This window comes from Echiichthys vipera, assembly GCF_963691815.1.
Source record: "Echiichthys vipera genome assembly, chromosome: 3".
Classification (NCBI taxonomy): Eukaryota; Metazoa; Chordata; class Actinopteri; order Perciformes; family Trachinidae; genus Echiichthys; species Echiichthys vipera.
In genome coordinates, this window is record NC_139828.1 from 6,633,942 (window position 1) to 6,650,775 (window position 16,834).

General features: G+C 42.3%; 1 protein-coding gene across 1 annotated transcript; it reads right to left on the bottom strand.

Annotated features, from left to right (window-relative positions):
* Positions 1–1,326: 1,326 nt before the first annotated feature.
* Positions 1,327–15,964, bottom strand: mccc1 (methylcrotonyl-CoA carboxylase subunit). Its single transcript, XM_083940338.1, has 19 exons — positions 15,768–15,964; positions 15,164–15,207; positions 13,868–14,007; positions 13,596–13,691; positions 13,212–13,333; positions 12,868–13,015; positions 12,648–12,769; positions 12,407–12,518; positions 11,434–11,515; positions 11,217–11,344; positions 10,922–11,105; positions 9,630–9,739; positions 9,254–9,470; positions 9,081–9,167; positions 7,887–7,936; positions 5,651–5,788; positions 4,564–4,671; positions 3,636–3,707; positions 1,327–3,427 (listed from the first exon to the last, which is right to left on the bottom strand). The coding sequence occupies exons 1-19, from the start codon at positions 15,821–15,823 to the stop codon at positions 3,284–3,286; spliced, it is 2,160 nt and encodes a 719-aa protein (XP_083796464.1). The 5' UTR covers positions 15,824–15,964; the 3' UTR covers positions 1,327–3,283.
* Positions 15,965–16,834: the final 870 nt, after the last annotated feature.

The window sequence follows — 16,834 nt, forward strand, 5'->3', positions numbered from 1 at the left end:
TAGTCAAAAATATAATATGACCCAAAAATGCTTAAATCAGTGACAGGATAGTGTTTCTAAAGCAGTCACGGCAAAATTTATTGGAAAAATCAGGAAAAAGTCAGTGTAATTTGTTGAAAACGTCCAAAAAGGTCAATTTATGTCTCAAAAATGCTTAAATCAGTCGTAGGATAGCGTTTCTAAAGCAGTCACAGCAAAATTTATTGGAAAAAAATTTGGAAAAATGGGTCCAAAAAAAATAAAAAATCAGTGTAATTTGTTGAAAACGTCCAAAAAAAAAAAAAAAGTCAGTAATATTTTGAAAACGTCCAAAAAGGTCAAATTATGTCTCAAAAATGCTTAAATCAGTCGTAGGATAGTGTTTCTAAAGCAGTTATGGCAAAATTTATTGTTAAAAATCAGGAAAAGTCAGAAAAATGTGGCCAAAAAATTAGGCAAAAGGTCAGAAAAGTTTCAAAAAGGTCCAAAAAAAGTCAAAATATTTTTAGTTTCTAAAGCAGTCACGGCAAAATTTATTGGGAAAAATCAGGAAAAATGCGTCAAAAAAAAAAAAAAGTCAGTGTAATTTGTTGAAAACGTCTAAAAAGGTCAAATTATGTCCCAAAAATGCTTAAATCAGTCGTAGGATAACGTTTCTAAAACAGTTATGGCAAAATTTATTGTTAAAAATCAGGAAAAGTCAGAAAAATGAGCCAAAAAAAGTCAGAAAAGTGTTGAAAAAGTCCAAAAAAAGTCAAAATTATAATATTTATGGGGAAAAATCAGGAAAAGTCAGAAATATGTGTCCAAAAAATTAGACAGAAAGTCAGAAAAGTGTTGAAAAAGTCAAAAAAAAGTCAAAACTATAATATTTATGGGGGAAAATCAGGAAAAGTCAGAAAAATGTTAAAAACGTCCAAAAAATCTGGGAAAATGTGTCCAAAAAAAAAAAAAAGTCAGTGTAATTTGCTGAAAGTGTCAAAAAAAGTCAGATTAATTGTAGGGGTGACAGTAGCTCAGTCCATAGGTGACTGGGCTGGGAACTGAAGGGTTGCTGGTTCAAGTCCCTGTGTGGACCTTGAATGGTCCACAAACTGCTCGGGGCGCTGGTCACTGGCAGCCACCTCGCTCTAATATCTCCATTGGTTGCGCGTATGTAGTAAGTCTAAAACTCACCTGGTTCAGTCACAGGACAGCACGCTTTAACAGTCGTGACATAGTCCCCAAAAAAAACATCAGTACATGATGCCGTTAAAAAAAAGTCATAGTAAATATTTCAAACATAGGATCAACCAAAAAAGATGTGTTGCACACCAAGGATGACATCAGGCCGTTTATACTTAATAAACATTTTTATTACAGTATTTTAGTCCAAACTGTTTTTTCTACTCATCCGTCACACGTCTATAAAATGAACACAGGCGTCAGTTTTACTCTACAAGGCCTCAAACACACCAGTTAGTCCGGAGAGCGTGAACGGCACGATTACACCGACGAAAACACACAAGTGTGTGTGTAAAGACCTCTGTGACCGACGTTTCATCTTTCACAGGTTAGTTTTTAAAAATCAGTCAAATCCGCTCACAAAGTGGAATAATTTGATACTTCTGGAGTGTTTTTGTGCCGCCTCCCACATCAAACGCCCGTCTCCTCCGTGCTGCTGCACCGACGGCCCTCTGCTCTATCAATAAGAGACGTGGAGAGTGTGGAGCCAGGGAGGACAGGAGTGTGTGAACGCTGGAAAACATCATAAACCCCACTAAAAACACATTTCCCTGCACCTAAATACGTTTACGTCAAGGAAAAACAGCGTTGCTTTCAGCTGAGTCGCAATGCATTTTTAAATACTTGCAGGATTTTTGATATTTACAAGTAGTGGGACAGTTTTCCAAACTCACAACACGGAGATTGTGACTCGATTTGAAATACATGTCTTTAACAGACAGCCGAGCTTTTAATAAAGCATTACAAGTCGATGGTTTTCACTCAGTAAATGTTTTAAAAGGTCATGAATGTGAAGTTTCCCTCTCAGTAATCAGTCATTCCCATAACCCACTATGGTGAAATAGAGGATTTCACATTCGCTATCTCACCTACTGATTAGATTCGGCCTCAGATTTGCTTACAAACAGCTGTTTAGTTGCGTCACTGTGTAAAGTACACGTGCGCGTAGAGAGGACACTCAGCTATCAACCTCATCAGCGCGGAAGTGAATTAAACTGTCCTGAAAAAGACAATAAATCAACCTTACTCTGTGATTCTGTCGTATTAGTAGAGACGACGCATGGAAAAGAAAAAGAAGTGGCGTCACTGATTCAAACATATGAACACACACAAAAGAAAAGCAGTAACAAGTTCTCTGATCAACATAAAAGGTGTGATGTGTAAAAGGCCTCTGTACATTAGATATTGTGGTGTTTACCCACTGACGCACGAGTCACACTCTTCCTGACCTTCCTACCTGCATGTCGGGGCCCCGGGGGGACAGTACGTGTTCAAAATCGACTCACTTTCCCTCCAGCTGTCGCCGCACAAACTAGTTCCCACTCTCTCCTAACCTGTCAGCAACCTCCTTCACACATGCACCGCAAACCTGGAATCATCCGGACACCCAACCTCCCCCGGGCGGGAAGCAGCATGTGAGAACACAGACGTCCGACTCAGTCAGAGCGGGCGTCGAACAGAGTTTAAGCTCCCAGAACAGCGGTGCAAAGAGTGTTTGAGCTCCGAGCGAGCCCAGGTTTGAACACAGCTGGTGAATTCACAGAGAGAGAGTGTGAGGACGGCGTTTTTATGACGCAGAAGAAGAAGAAGAGGAAGAGGAAGAAGGGTAACAGACATGAAGACGACAACAAAAATGTCTAACTAGAGAGAGAAGATCAGACAATTTCAGGGTTTTCCCCCCAATGTATTAAGCATGTTTTAGATTTAGTTTTTTAAATGATTGGAAACTCAGACAGCCGCATTTTCTAATCCCCAGTCAGTTTTTAGCATTTACAGACTCACGTAAAGGCCCTTAGCATCTGGTCTAGCTGGAGAGAAACCCTGAAATTCAAGGAACGGCAAGAAACTCTGTTGTTTATGACTGAATTCAAAAATCTGGCTCCAACGGCGAGGTGTAATCCACGGCACGTCCTCCCTCCTCAAACGCTCTAACCCCGACTAAATCAAACGCATCTGACACGGAAAATCTCCAGTAGTGTGTTTGCATGTGTGAAAGAGAAACTATCTGCGGACCTGATTCTCCGCGTACGTGAAGGCGGCTTGTGTGTATCCATGGGTGCGGTTGTGTGTACGAGTGTGTTTACTGGCTGCTCCCCTCCTCCCCCTCCCCCTCCGTCTCCGCCTCCTCTTCCAGTTCGATCAGAGCGGCGTGGCGATTGGCCTGCGAGCCCTCGCTGAAGAAAACCCTCTTGATCACGCCTGCCTTGGGCGCCCGGATCGTGTGCTGCAGAGACAACAAAAACAACAAACGACTTCATTACACAAAGCAGCAGAAGAGTGTGTGTAAGTGTGAAGTAAAAAGGTGGAGAGAGAGTGTGTGTGTGTGTGTGTGTGTGTGTGTGTGTGTGTGTGTGTGTGTGTGTGTGTGTGTGTGTGTGTGTGTGTGTGTGTGTGTGTGTGTGTGTGTGTGAGGCAGAGCAGGAGCCCCTCACCTCCATCTTCATGGCGATCATCACCATCAGCGGGTCTCCTACGGCCACGGTGTCTCCGGCCTTCACCATCACCTGAACACGACAGACGCGTTATTTCTCCCTCGCTCTTCGTTCATCTCCATCACAACCGTCAGACCCAGAACGTCACTCAAGGATAACGTGGGGGTTAATTATGTCTTTATCGCTTTTCTTTATCTCTTTACACATTCAGGACAGTATTACACTCAGAGGCGTCCCCGTAAATGTTAATATTAGACGAGATGGAGGCAGAGAATCACAGTTTTCTACATCAGCAGGAGTGTGTTCTGCTCTCCAAAGTCAGGACGTCCTGTTGTTGTTGTTGTCCTGGCAACATTAAAAATAGCACCTGCTATACAAATATAATGTCTGGGGACTTATTACAAATGTTTTTTTTAATGTTTGGCCACATGGAATAATTTTATTTTAATTGGAAGGTGTTCAAAATTATAAAAATGTCAGTTGGCACCGTTGGCATGAGCTCCACACACACACACACACACACACACACACACACACACACACACACACACACACACACACACACACACACACACACACACACACACACACACACACACACACACACACACACACACACACACACACACACACACACACACACACACACACACACACACACACACACACACACACACACACACACACACACACACACACACACACACACACACACACACACACACACACACACCAGGCTGCAAAGATGAAAATCAACTGTGTGTTTGTTATTCAGTGACTTTCTAAACGTAGTGTTCCACCCTGTAGTAAGTCTTCCAAATCTTTGTGACAACTAGTTCGACCTGAAGGTAAATAAAAAGGTTCCTCTGCTTGACAAAATTAAACTCCCTGCTAATTACAATCCACATGTTAAAGGAACCACACTCACCTTCTCTATGGTGCCGGTCATGGGCGCCACAGCTCCACCCTGAGCCCCAGAGCCGCTCACACCAGCCAGGTACTTGGGCACGGGAACAGACACCTGAGAGCTGCCCTCCTGCAGAGAAGAGGCAAAGACGTCAGACACGGGAGTGACAGTTAAGTGGCAGCTGAAGTCAGAGGATTTGAAGAGCGCGTAATGTCAGACGTCAAGCGCTCGTCTCCAGGCAGGGATCTTAAAAGATGGCGGTGCTCGAGACGGGAAACAGAGACGTCTCTGCGGCGACGGGTGAAGCGTAGCTCTCGTTAAGTTGACCGGGGAAAGCTCAGATTTACAGCTTCAATGAAAACTTCTTGTTTGGGAAAATGAACCTGCACTAAAATCACCTGTGAAGAGGACGAGCTCACCCATCAACAAAAACAGATTTTATACAGATTTAAAATCAGGGAGACTCACAAAGACACATTGAGGGGGAACTGGAGACTTTTCTGTGTATCAGCAAATGAGTGTGAGGGATTTAAAACAAGAGGAAAGAAGAACTTTTTTTATTTCAGGGAAGGAAAAGTTTGCAAACTTCGGACCCAGTTAAAAATGTACATACTTAAATGTTTTAGTTTTATTCTAATATATGCACATTTACTGTTTAGCCTTGTTTTATTTGATACTAAATTAAATATATTTGTGTTTGGACTGTTGTCAGACAAAATAAGCAAGTTTGATGTTGGTTTCTGGGATGTTGTGATGACTGTTTTTCAGTGTTTCCTGCATTTTATGGAGCGAACTATGAATCAAAAATAAAGAAAATAATCAGAAGATCATAATCAGCTTCAAAGGAAACACTGATCATTTAACTTGTACAACAATTCAAATTTACACCATTAAAACATCAAATATTTCTGTTTCCTGTTACTTTAAATGAACACCAATCCTTGTGCAACTGAGATGACAGATATAAGGAGAATAGAGAGAATATAAAAGAAATAATAATGCAAATCTGCATATATATAAACCGTATGTAGAAAAACACTGCATGCACATTTACACTAAGGTCCCTCAGCTTGTGTTTGTATTGCCGACGGTGGTGTCAGGAGCGTACCGTGGAGAACAGGTGCACTGTGTTGTCCAGGATCACCAGTTTGGGACGAGACTTCACTCCATCGACAGAACAGTGCAGGAAGGACACTCCTCCTTCCGTCTCCACCTCCCCGGTCACGTGATGCACCTCCTCGCCAATCTGGAAGGTGACACATTCACGATAAAGGTTAAGGAGGCAGATCTGCGACCACAGACTCACCTCCATCTTCACCTGTTCCTCCTGCTAATGATGTTACTTTCCAGAAACGACCACTTTAGGAACAGAAGTCTGACATTGTAATCTTGACTCAAGGGCCACTTGTTTGATTTTTGGGGGATTTCAAAAGTGCTTCTCAGCCGTCACCATTGAATGGAGTTTACTCAGCATTCAACTGGCTGATGAAAGCAGTGAGACGTGGTTGAAAGCTCCAGAGAAAGCTACTTAAGTGGACCTAAAGTTAGACCTGGAGACTGTTACATATACTTGAATGTCTGTTACATTCAACAAGTTCACACAATGCTGATTACTGCTGATACTTAGGAAGGTAAACGGGGGCAGGAAGGGGGAGAGGCCGTAGTGATAGTGACGCGTGGTAGTGAGGGCGTGGTAGTGAGGGAGTGGTAGTGACGGCGTGGTAGTGACGGCGTGGTAGTGACGGCGTGGTAGTGACACCGTGGTGTACAGATCAGCTGTTCACTGGCTCAGAAATGAAGCGTCAACAGTTTGTGTAATCCCTCTCAGCGCCAGAGGGGGGCGACAAACGCTCTTCACTACAGGATTGAGATTATTTTGTCAAACTACTGTTCCTAAAGCCAGGACTTAGCTTTCATGTTCACGTACAAAAAGGGAATTTGTTGTTTATTTTCAACCTTAAAACGGGTGCAACTAGATTATAGAAGAGAAAAATGAAAATAAGTATTTTAAAAATACCAAAAACAGACTTTTTTAAAGAGCAGGGGCTGTATTCACAAAACATTTTACCTTAGTGCGAAGAGTGCTCCTAAATCTGGCAGCTCATTAGATAACAGATGGATATGTAGGTCTACTGTATAAGAGTCATTTTAATTATGGGGCTAGAATAACCATGGCTGATACGGACACATCCACTCTGCCAAAATAGAGGGAAAACCAAACTGGACCAGTGACAAACTCCTATTTCTTACTCAACTTGTGAATGAAAGGAAATCTGTTATCAAAGGAACTTTTGGAGTGAGGATCTCTACAGAAACAATGTCAGCGCTGCCTTCCCTCTCATGCAGCTGCATTTTCCTGTGGCCAAACAGCGAAGAGTTGTAACTTCAATCTGCGGTGATATTGGGTGGTTTTTTCACAGCCACTCTGTAACTTTATATCATCACTGCACCACTTTATTCAGTTGCACTGTCACTTACTTCAGTGAGAAAGGCTGCTACATTTTTAACACTGTTATCACTTATTGCTCCTTTTCACTTATTTAGTTTGTACTTATTTTATTTCAATATGCTGCTAAACTGCACGCTGCGTACTGTTGTATATTGTATAAACTTACGTTTAACCACAATGTCTGTTGCACTCTGTAACACTTAGTTAATTGTTTGATTTATTTTATGTTAGCTTTATTTTGATTATGTTTTTATGCTTATTGTTACTCTGATCCTTTCTCATCTTTGTATTGAAACTGTTGCACAATAATTTCCCTCAGGATAAATAAAGCTTCTTGAATCTTGAATCTTTTATTGGTCCGTGATGTGACGGCGTCCCTGACCAACTCTACCACGTTCATAATGCCATCTCCATTAAGGCGATACCTTTTTAAAAGCTCACCATCATTTAATCTCTCCAAAACGTTGACTGCAGCAGCCGTGTGAGGTTGTTCCTGATTTACTCTGAGTGACTGCTACGTTTCAGTTCATTCATTTAGGAGCTACTTTTAACTTAAAATGTTAGGAGTCCTAAAATTGAAAATTGAAAAAGTGAAACATCCTCTATTTTTAAGAGTTACTTTTTGGATATGTAAACAGAATTAGTTTTTTTTACTTTGTTATTGTACATTTATTTTTCTTTATGACTGCCCATTAATGTATGATACTTTTGTTTTTTCACATCTTCAAAATAAACTATCTAAACTAAAACTAGACTCCTAAATCAGAAAGTTAGGACCGACTCTTAGCCTTAATATGTTTTGTGCATACGACCCCTGTGTACTTTTCTATATAAACCAGAAACAAAGTGAAAACAGTGATGACTGATCTGAGATACAGGACGTATTGCAGCTCACCTGCATTGTGTAGCTCCCATCTTTGTTGTACACGACGACCACATTCACTTCTAAAGACACAAACGCACAACAGGAAATGTTCAGCAACAGGTTTGAGAAGAGGACGCAGCAAACGTGAGGAGACAGTGACGTGACTGAACGCAGAGGCTTCAGCCAAACATCATCATCATCACAGATTTATTTCTGGCCTCTCAGTGAGTTCATTAAAAACCTGTCGGAGAACAGATCAGCTCTGAACTCAATTATTCAAACAGTCATGAAACAGTTATGAGACGACTGTTCTGCTTATTAAAACGGGCACACTTTAACATTTCTTCGACTAATTTAACAACTAATTTCACTGCCATGCTGGTCGGTCGATGCCTCCAGAGCATCCAAACAAAAGCTACAGAAGAACAGAAGGAGCCTCTCATCCTGCCGTTGCTGAAATTAGATCAAAGGAGTGAAGTTTAGTTCGTCACAAGAATTCATTCATTCATTCATTCATTTTCAACCGCTTATCCCGGGGTCGGGGGGGGGGGGGGGGGGGGGTGCTGGAGCCGATCCCAGCTGACATCGGGCGTGAGGCGGGGTCCACCCTGGACAGGACGCCAGTCTATCACAGGGCTCTTCACAAGAATGTTAACAATAAATATTGATAATGGATTAACTAGTTTAGTCATTTATCTTTGGGGCGGCAGTCCATTGGTGACTCGGCTGGGAACCCTAAGGTTGCCGGTTCTAGTCCCTGTGTGGACTGGTGGTTGAAGAGGTGCCAGTTCATCTCCTGGGCACTGCTGAGGTGCTGTTGAGCAAGGCACCGAACCCCCAACTGCTCAGGCGCCGATCCATTGGCAGCTCCCTCACTCTGACATGTCTCCATTAACTGAATGTATATAGGTCCTGTCTGTGCATGCCCTTTGGGACTCCGTCCGTCCGTCCGTCCTTCCTTCCTTCCTTCCTTCCTTCCTTCCTTCCTTCCTTCCTTCCTTCCTTCCTTCCTTCCTTCCTTCCTTCCTTCCTTCCTTCCTTCCTTCCTTCCTTCCTTCCTTCCTTCCTTCCTTCCTTCCTTCCTTCCTTCCTTCCTTCCTTCCTTCCTTCCTTCCTTCCTTCCTTCCTTCCTTCCTTCCTTCCTTCCTTCCTTCCTTCCTCCCTCCCTTCCTCCCTCCCTCTACACTAAGGAGCAGTAACAGCTCACCATATGGCTGTACTTACTTTTGTCTCCCAGCTGTAACGTCATGTTCCTGTTGAACTCAACATTGTTTCTCCAGCCGCTGCTGGAGCCGAACGGGGAGAAGGGGTCTGAAAAAAAATAAATCAAACAACATATTCACTTAGTGTCCGATACATTTCAAATCATTTGTTCTGATCAAATGTCCGCCCCTCACCAGCGGAGCTCTGCGTGAACTCCTGCGTGTGTCTCCTCTCCTTCAGCACCAGGCCCAGCGCCGCCTGGCAGATCGTTTCCCCAGAGGGACTCCTCGGAGTGGGGAAGAGGTCAGCGTAGTGCTGAGGGATGAAGCTGGTGGTCACGTTCCCAGCCTCGAACTCCGGGTGGCCCGAAAGACTCAGCAAAAAGTCAATGTTGGTGTTCAGTCCCACGATCTGAGGACGGAGAGTTAAGACACAGAAAGCTTTATTATTTAGAGGCATTTTTGCATGAATTTGTTGCAGAATTGAGTTCAAACGCTACGTAGAGGCTTTAAGTTTAGTAAATACTGTTCTTATTTTACACCTTTAGCATCATTTGACTGGGTGTCTTACGTTGTACTGGCGTAAGCAGTAGCGCAGCTTCTTTAAGGCAGCAGATCGGTCTTCACCCCACACCACCAGTTTGGCGATCATTGGGTCATAATGTGCCGACACCTCGTCCCCTGAAAACAAACAAACAAACACTATCTCAATTAGAAAGCTCTCAGTATTTTTGCATTGTGGTAATAAAGTGTATTTGTCCCATCCTTCATTATCTGCACTGACTGAAGCAGCCACACTGAAACATTCTCTACTTTTCTGTTGTAACGTGTGATCGGATAAACACTGACCCACGATTCCTCAATAACAACAGAAACATGGAGTTTTGTTTTCTAGTGATGTGTCTTCTCGGGGATATAACTCTCTGACAGCTCTGTGATTTGGCCCCCTTTGCATTTAAGCGTTTCATATTTTTAAGTTCATTACATGTGTCTGAATTCTCAAATATGTAACTGCGGACGTTCCTGTTCTTAGGTCTACATTGAAACATTCTCTACTTTCCTTATACCACTGTTGTAACGTGTGATTGGATAAACATTGACCCAGCTTTATTTTCTAGTGGTGTGTCTTTTCGGGGGTATAGCTCTATGACAGCTCTGTGATTTTGGCCCCCTTTGTATTTAAGTGTTTTATATTTTTGAGTTCATTACATGGATCTGAATTCTTAAATATGTTACTGGGGACGTTCCTGTTCTTAGGTCCCAACATCTGCTGCAAACAAGCTTGAGTGGTCAAAGAGCTGCTGCAAGACCGTAAACATTTAATTTAATTTACAATAAAATGTAATTCTTCACAATAAAAGTTCCCTGTTATTTTGTCGTTATGAAACTTTTAGGAGGAAATAGGAAATATCGTGTTTTCATCGGCAGGGGCTTAAGACAACTCTGATACGGCTGAAAGCAAATATAAACATTAAAATAAAAGCAAATAGTGGAAATATTAATAATGGACGCACAAGAGAAACTAAACTTCAGAACACAGAGATTCATATAGAAGCTACAAAAGTACTGAGAGCTGGTGATAGAGACGCAAATCAGCACGGCTTAGTGCGGATGAAGAAACCACAACAGCGTTTAACAAATGGATGGAGACCTGACAACACTTCAGAACCACTCACTGCTGTGATTTCTGCATTTCCCAGAGATTTCTTTTGTCTTTGTACTAAATATCTTGATCGTTGTTTCATTGATCAGCCAGAACAGCTGCTGTGACATGTCAGGCAGTGTAAGGAGGCAGAACATGGACACTTAATTCTGTTCTGTAAAACTATGCATGTAAAAGTGAGTTGGATCTAGACTCCCTACCTTCCCTGACTCCGGTCTCTATGCGCGTGTGTTGGTCTGCTGATGGGGTGGACAGATGCAGCAGAGGCCCCGCCCCCGGAAGGAAGTCGTTGTTTGGGTCCTCGGCGTAGATACGAGCCTCAAAGGAGTGCCCCCTTAAAATGATGTCATCCTGGAGGAGAGGCAGGCGCTCCCCTGCTGCCACCTGGAGGAGATTTACACAAAATGATCAAAGTGACCGAAATTAAAAAGGTCATTCCCGCTCTATTGTCCTATTTCCCCGCTTTTTACTTCCCCCCCCTCCCTCCTCTCTCACCCTGAGCTGCCACTCCACCAGGTCGGTTCCAGTGATCATCTCGGAGACAGGATGCTCCACCTGCAGCCTGGTGTTCATCTCCATGAAGTAAAAGTTATGCTGGGCGTCCATTATAAACTCCACCGTACCTGAACAGGAAGACAAACAACATCATGTCAATAATAAACTGTGTTCTGGGCCTGAGGCTGTGTGTTATGTGAGTGTTTGTGTGTCTCACCTGCTCCTACATAGTTCACAGCTTTGGCTGCTTTAACTGCTGCCTCTCCAAGTTTCCTCCGAACCTCAGGACTAATATCAGGCTGAGAAAAAACAACACACACAATGAAACAGAGTCAAAATACAGTAAAACATTCAACAGTTGACGCAAACTTATTCAAGTGATCGCAGCCCTAATATCAGGTTTCACACTGTGGATGCACGTGAGTAAGTGCAGCAGTAAACTCTACCAACACAGTGACAAAGCTTGTACAAACTTCAGTTCACTTGTTACCCGACTCGACTCGCTTTATTTGAACACCAGTACTTTTCTCTTTAGGTTTTCCACCGCAGATCGCTTCCCCTCCCCTCCCCTTGTGTAAACGGGATTGTCATCTGATCGCCACAGCTGCGCAACGTGAAACTGGTGAATCCTTTCATCGGCAACCGAACAGAAGAACGCCTGTGCTTTGTCAAGTGTACGACACAGTTTTGCAGGCCGCCATTTTTTTTTATAATCTAGGACGATTTATTTCCACCCCAGTGGGAATAGTCACACATCAGCTATTTGGCTATTTACGCAGTGGAAAAGCAGCATACAGTGAAGGAAAGACAGTGATATCTCCTCCTCCGATAAGACAGAAGTAGTGAAAGCTAAAAGCAAAACTAAGAGCTTGAATTTAATGTAAATTATGGGTTTGTGATAAAAAGAATCCCAATTCCCTGTGTGATCTCGTTCTTGAATTTAACAAGTGTTCCCAATGTTTTAAAAGACAGTTTGAGTGACCTGAGCTGATACTTCTCTCTTAAGAAATAAGAGAAACAGTTCCTCTACGTCAGAAATAAGACCGGTGGATTCTTCAACATATGCTGAACTTAAACTTCCAGCAAATCCATATTTATCTTTCCAAGAGATATTGTCAGAATTTAAATTCACTGAAGCTGCGATACTGTGGGCTCAGTCTGATTGGTGCACATCCTGTCTCATTCCTCACCCCCGGTGCTTCCTCTATGATCTTCTGATGTCTCCTTTGGACGCTGCAGTCTCGCTCAAACAGGTACACAGCGTTACCGTGCATGTCCCCAAACACCTGGACCTCCACATGTCTACAGGAGACACCCAGACAGAGAAAAAGGAAACAAAGAGGACAAATTAACCTTTTAAGAAGCAACACAAGGTGGTAGCACTGGCATGTGAGCAGCATCTGAGTGAGTGAATGAATTCATTATTATCACCTGGGATCCTCGACAAACTTCTCAACCAGCATGACGTCGTCGTTGAAGGATTTCCTGGCTTCTCGTCGCGCCGACTCCAACTGCTCCAAGAAGTCTGTGTCTGACCGTGCAATACGCATCCCCTTAACACACACACACACACGCAAACGCACGCAGGGTTATCACGTGTTTCCTCAAGTTATTTTGTCAAAATGTTTTATGTTCTGTCACGTCTTCTCACCTTCCCTCCTCCTCCCCGGACGGCCTTAATCATCACAGGGTATCCTATCTGGGCAGCCTCCGATTGAAGCCTCTCATTTGATTGGTCCTCTCCATGGTAACCACCAATGATAGGCACCCCAGCTGCTGACATGATGTGTTTGGATGTGCTGAAAAAGCAAACAAAAATGAACGTATTATTGCTTTATTTTATATTTCTATTCAACTGTTCATGCTGCCTCTCAAGAATATTTGCTTCTGTAATGACACCAATTCCTCCACAGCCTCCTTAGTCCTTTTTAGGTGCCACAAAATAAAAGGTGCCATTAAAGGTTGATTAGAGATGACTGGAGAGAGGGTATAAACCTTTTAATGCCCATGTCTCGGATGGCAGACGAAGGTGGCCCAATGAAGATGATGCCTTCCTGTTTACACGCCTCTGCAAACTCGGTGTTTTCGGACAGGAAGCCATAACCAGGGTGGACCGCCTACACACACACACACACACACACACGCGCACACAAACATAACGTTCTCTTTAACAGCACATTAAAAACGTCAAAGCCAACTTGTTGACTCAACATCAAAGAAGAAAAGTCCAACACAAAGTTAAAAAGGGGTTAAAAATGTCTGAACATCTTAATCCACTATTCTGTTTGGAGCAGCTCCTTTGAGCAGGACTAGAAAAATGACACTTTTAAACTTTCTCTCTGTTTAAAAACTGTTCACAACGAGTAGAGGATTACTCACATGTGATCCAGACTTCTTGGCCACTTCCAGAACTTTCTCCATCGAGAGGTAACTCTGCTGGGAGGGCGGAGGGCCGATGTGGTACGCTTCATCTGCCTACAACAAAACAAAACAAAGAAAAAAATGGTTTCCAATTAAACATAAGTAATGTAAGTTTGTTAACGGAGAAGTGTAAGAAAAAAACACTACTGCAATAAGATGTTTGAAAATCCCAGAGAGCAAAGTCCAGAAGAAGCAGATGAGCACAAGATCGGAGCTCTGCAGCATCTCACCATGGCCACGTGCATGGAGTGTCTGTCTGCGTCACTGTAAACAGCCACAGAGCGAACGCCCATCTTCTTGGCCGTGCGCATCACGCGACACGCAATCTCTCCTCGATTGGCGATCAGCACCTTCTCTATCCGCCCCACCCCTGGAGAAGACACAGCAGCAGAAAAAGGTTTTAAAGGGTTTAGGATCCACAGTGTGTTACAGATATTTATAGATTAAATTATACACGACATAATCTTAATTTTATAAATTTTCATTTTCATTTCATTTCGTTTAAGTATAATATAATCTGCTTCCAGCTTTTCAAATTTGAGGATGCTGAGGAGTGGGACAGGTCTGCTCCGTGTCCCCAGAGTCAGGACTAAACATGGGGCAGGTCTGCTCTGTGTCCCCAGAGTCTGGACTAAACATGTAGATGCATTGTTGTTTTTATGATTCACATATCTGGACCGAACTTTCAGAAAACTGCAGGTCTGCTGCAACTCTTAGTTATTTCAAATCAAGACTTTTCTGTTTGCTGCTGCTTTTCAGTAAACTGCACTGTAACTTCTGTAACTGTAACAATCTTTTATATGTTTACATGTTGTTTTTTCCAATGCTTTTAATGTTTTATGTAAAGAAGAAGAATTACTTTATTTTTATCCCACACGGGGAAATTCAATTTTCACTCTTATTATCATACATGTTACACACACAGGCCCGAAATACACACATGCACAACCAGGACCTATACATGCAATTGAGGAGAGATGTTAGAGCGAGGGGGCTGCCAGTGACCAGCGCCCCGAGCAGTTGGGGGTTCGGTGCCTTGCTCAACAGCACCTCGGCAGTGCCCAGGAGATGAACTGGCACCTCTCCAGCCACCAGTACACGTTCCATATATGGTCCACACAGGGACTTGAACCAGCGACCCTACGGTTCCCAGCCAAGTCACCTATGGACTGAGCTACTGCAGCCCCTAAAGCACTTTGAATTACCTCATTGTTGAATTGTGCTACACAAATAAACTTGCCTTGCCATTAGGACCATGGGATGATTTTGTGCCAGTATTACACCTTAACTGAAAGGTGAATATCCTTGTGGACATAACAAGCAGAATGGATTTGCCATGTTTGGTTATAGGACCACTCTCTCTAATTCCTGATATTTTCTTAGACTTAAAGATGATCAAATAAAGTGATAACCCAATAAAAGCTGCAGCACTAACGTGTAACTTTGCACCACATCCCCATAACACTGGTATGCATGTATGTGTATGTATGTTATTGCGGCTTATAGTAATACAAGGAACATTTCACCTCCTGAGACGAGCCTCACGCCTCTTTTGGTCCATGACAGTTTCCTGAGGAGAAGAAGAAGAAGAAGAAGAAGAAGAAGAAGAAGAGAGGACAACTTTAAACCTCTCCATGTCTGTGGAGTGAGAAGGGCACGTTATAAATGGTGCAAATGCTAATTAATTAAACAAAACGTACAGTCACTATAAAGCAAAAACCACTTAAAATAACTGAGCTGAATGTGATGCAAACATAAACAAACAGTGTGAATGTTAGCATGTTAGCTGACAGGCTGCTACCTTTATTTAACCTTGCTCGGCTCTTCTCTCCCTCATGAGCTCACATGATGGAAACCAAACACATTTCATGAACACATTCATGTTGAGGGGACACCTAACCTTTGTTTAGTCCATGTCAGCTTTAATAAGCACCACCAGACACTTGACATTAACATGTGTAAGCAATCAAAGCTGCACAAGTGCATCTGTGAAGTTAGCTCAGGAGCAGCGATGCAAACTTTAGCTGTAATTTAGCATTAAAGCGAAGCTGGTTGGTGGGAGATAATGCCGGAGGAGGCAGTCTGTGTTAATATTATTATAACAGACGTGTAACACTTTGATTTACTCACTGTGTAAATATCCTCAGACCCTGCAGAGTTGGGAAACTCAGAATAACAGCAGCCATGGCTAACAGCTGCTGCTAGCTCACTGGAGAGCAGCAGAGGAGGAAAAGGCGAAGTTATAATTCACTAAAAAAAAGCTCATAAACTGTTTATTTTGTCATTTAACTTCAGCAAACTACTCAACTCAAGCCAGACGGGAATATCTGAGGCTTTAAAAAACACACAACAACTAATAAACACTGTCAAACGCTTGAAATTGTCTGTTTTATTATTTTTGTCCTAGCCGAGGACCCGTAGTGTCGTAGTAGCCAATGAGGAAGAGCGATGAGGAGGCGGAGAGGAGGCTGCAGGCACCACACACCACCTGCAGGGGGCGCCATGCCTCTGGATACAGACCTAGACTTGGCTTTTCCTTGAATTTCAGCTTAAAAACAAACTTGTACTGTATTTTTTATACCTCCTTATTTTCTACACAAGATAAACAATGAAATGCAGAAAGTAAAACAATAAACAGTAAACAATCAACCCTCAGTCTATTGTTTACCTTTATTTAACTGAGACTTCTCTTTATTGATCCTTTGGGATGAACTCCTGCAAGGAAGTTGAGTTTCCAACAGTTTACAAAAACACAAGGGAGGTATAAACAATACAGTATAAGATAAACAATAAACTCTTAGTTAAATAAATACAGAAAGTAAAACAATAAACAGTAAACAATAAACTCTTAGTTAAATATATATACATTTAGAGGTGTGTATATATTAAATATATACATATATATATATATTTACATATATATATATATGTATAAATCAGCACTATAATATGTTGTTGTTGTTTAAATGTTTTGTTGCCAAACACTTTAATTCTGTTATAGTGTCGTATTCATGTGAAGATGCATCTTAGGTATTTTATTGTTAGCTTCTTTTACTTTTCTTATTATGTTATCTTCATAATTTGACACATGCATTACTGTTTTTAGGTTCATTCTGTGTCTTTTTAACGTGAAGCACTTGGTCATTTCTTTGTTGTAAAGCACTTTGGGCGACATTTCATGTATGAAAGCTGCTTTA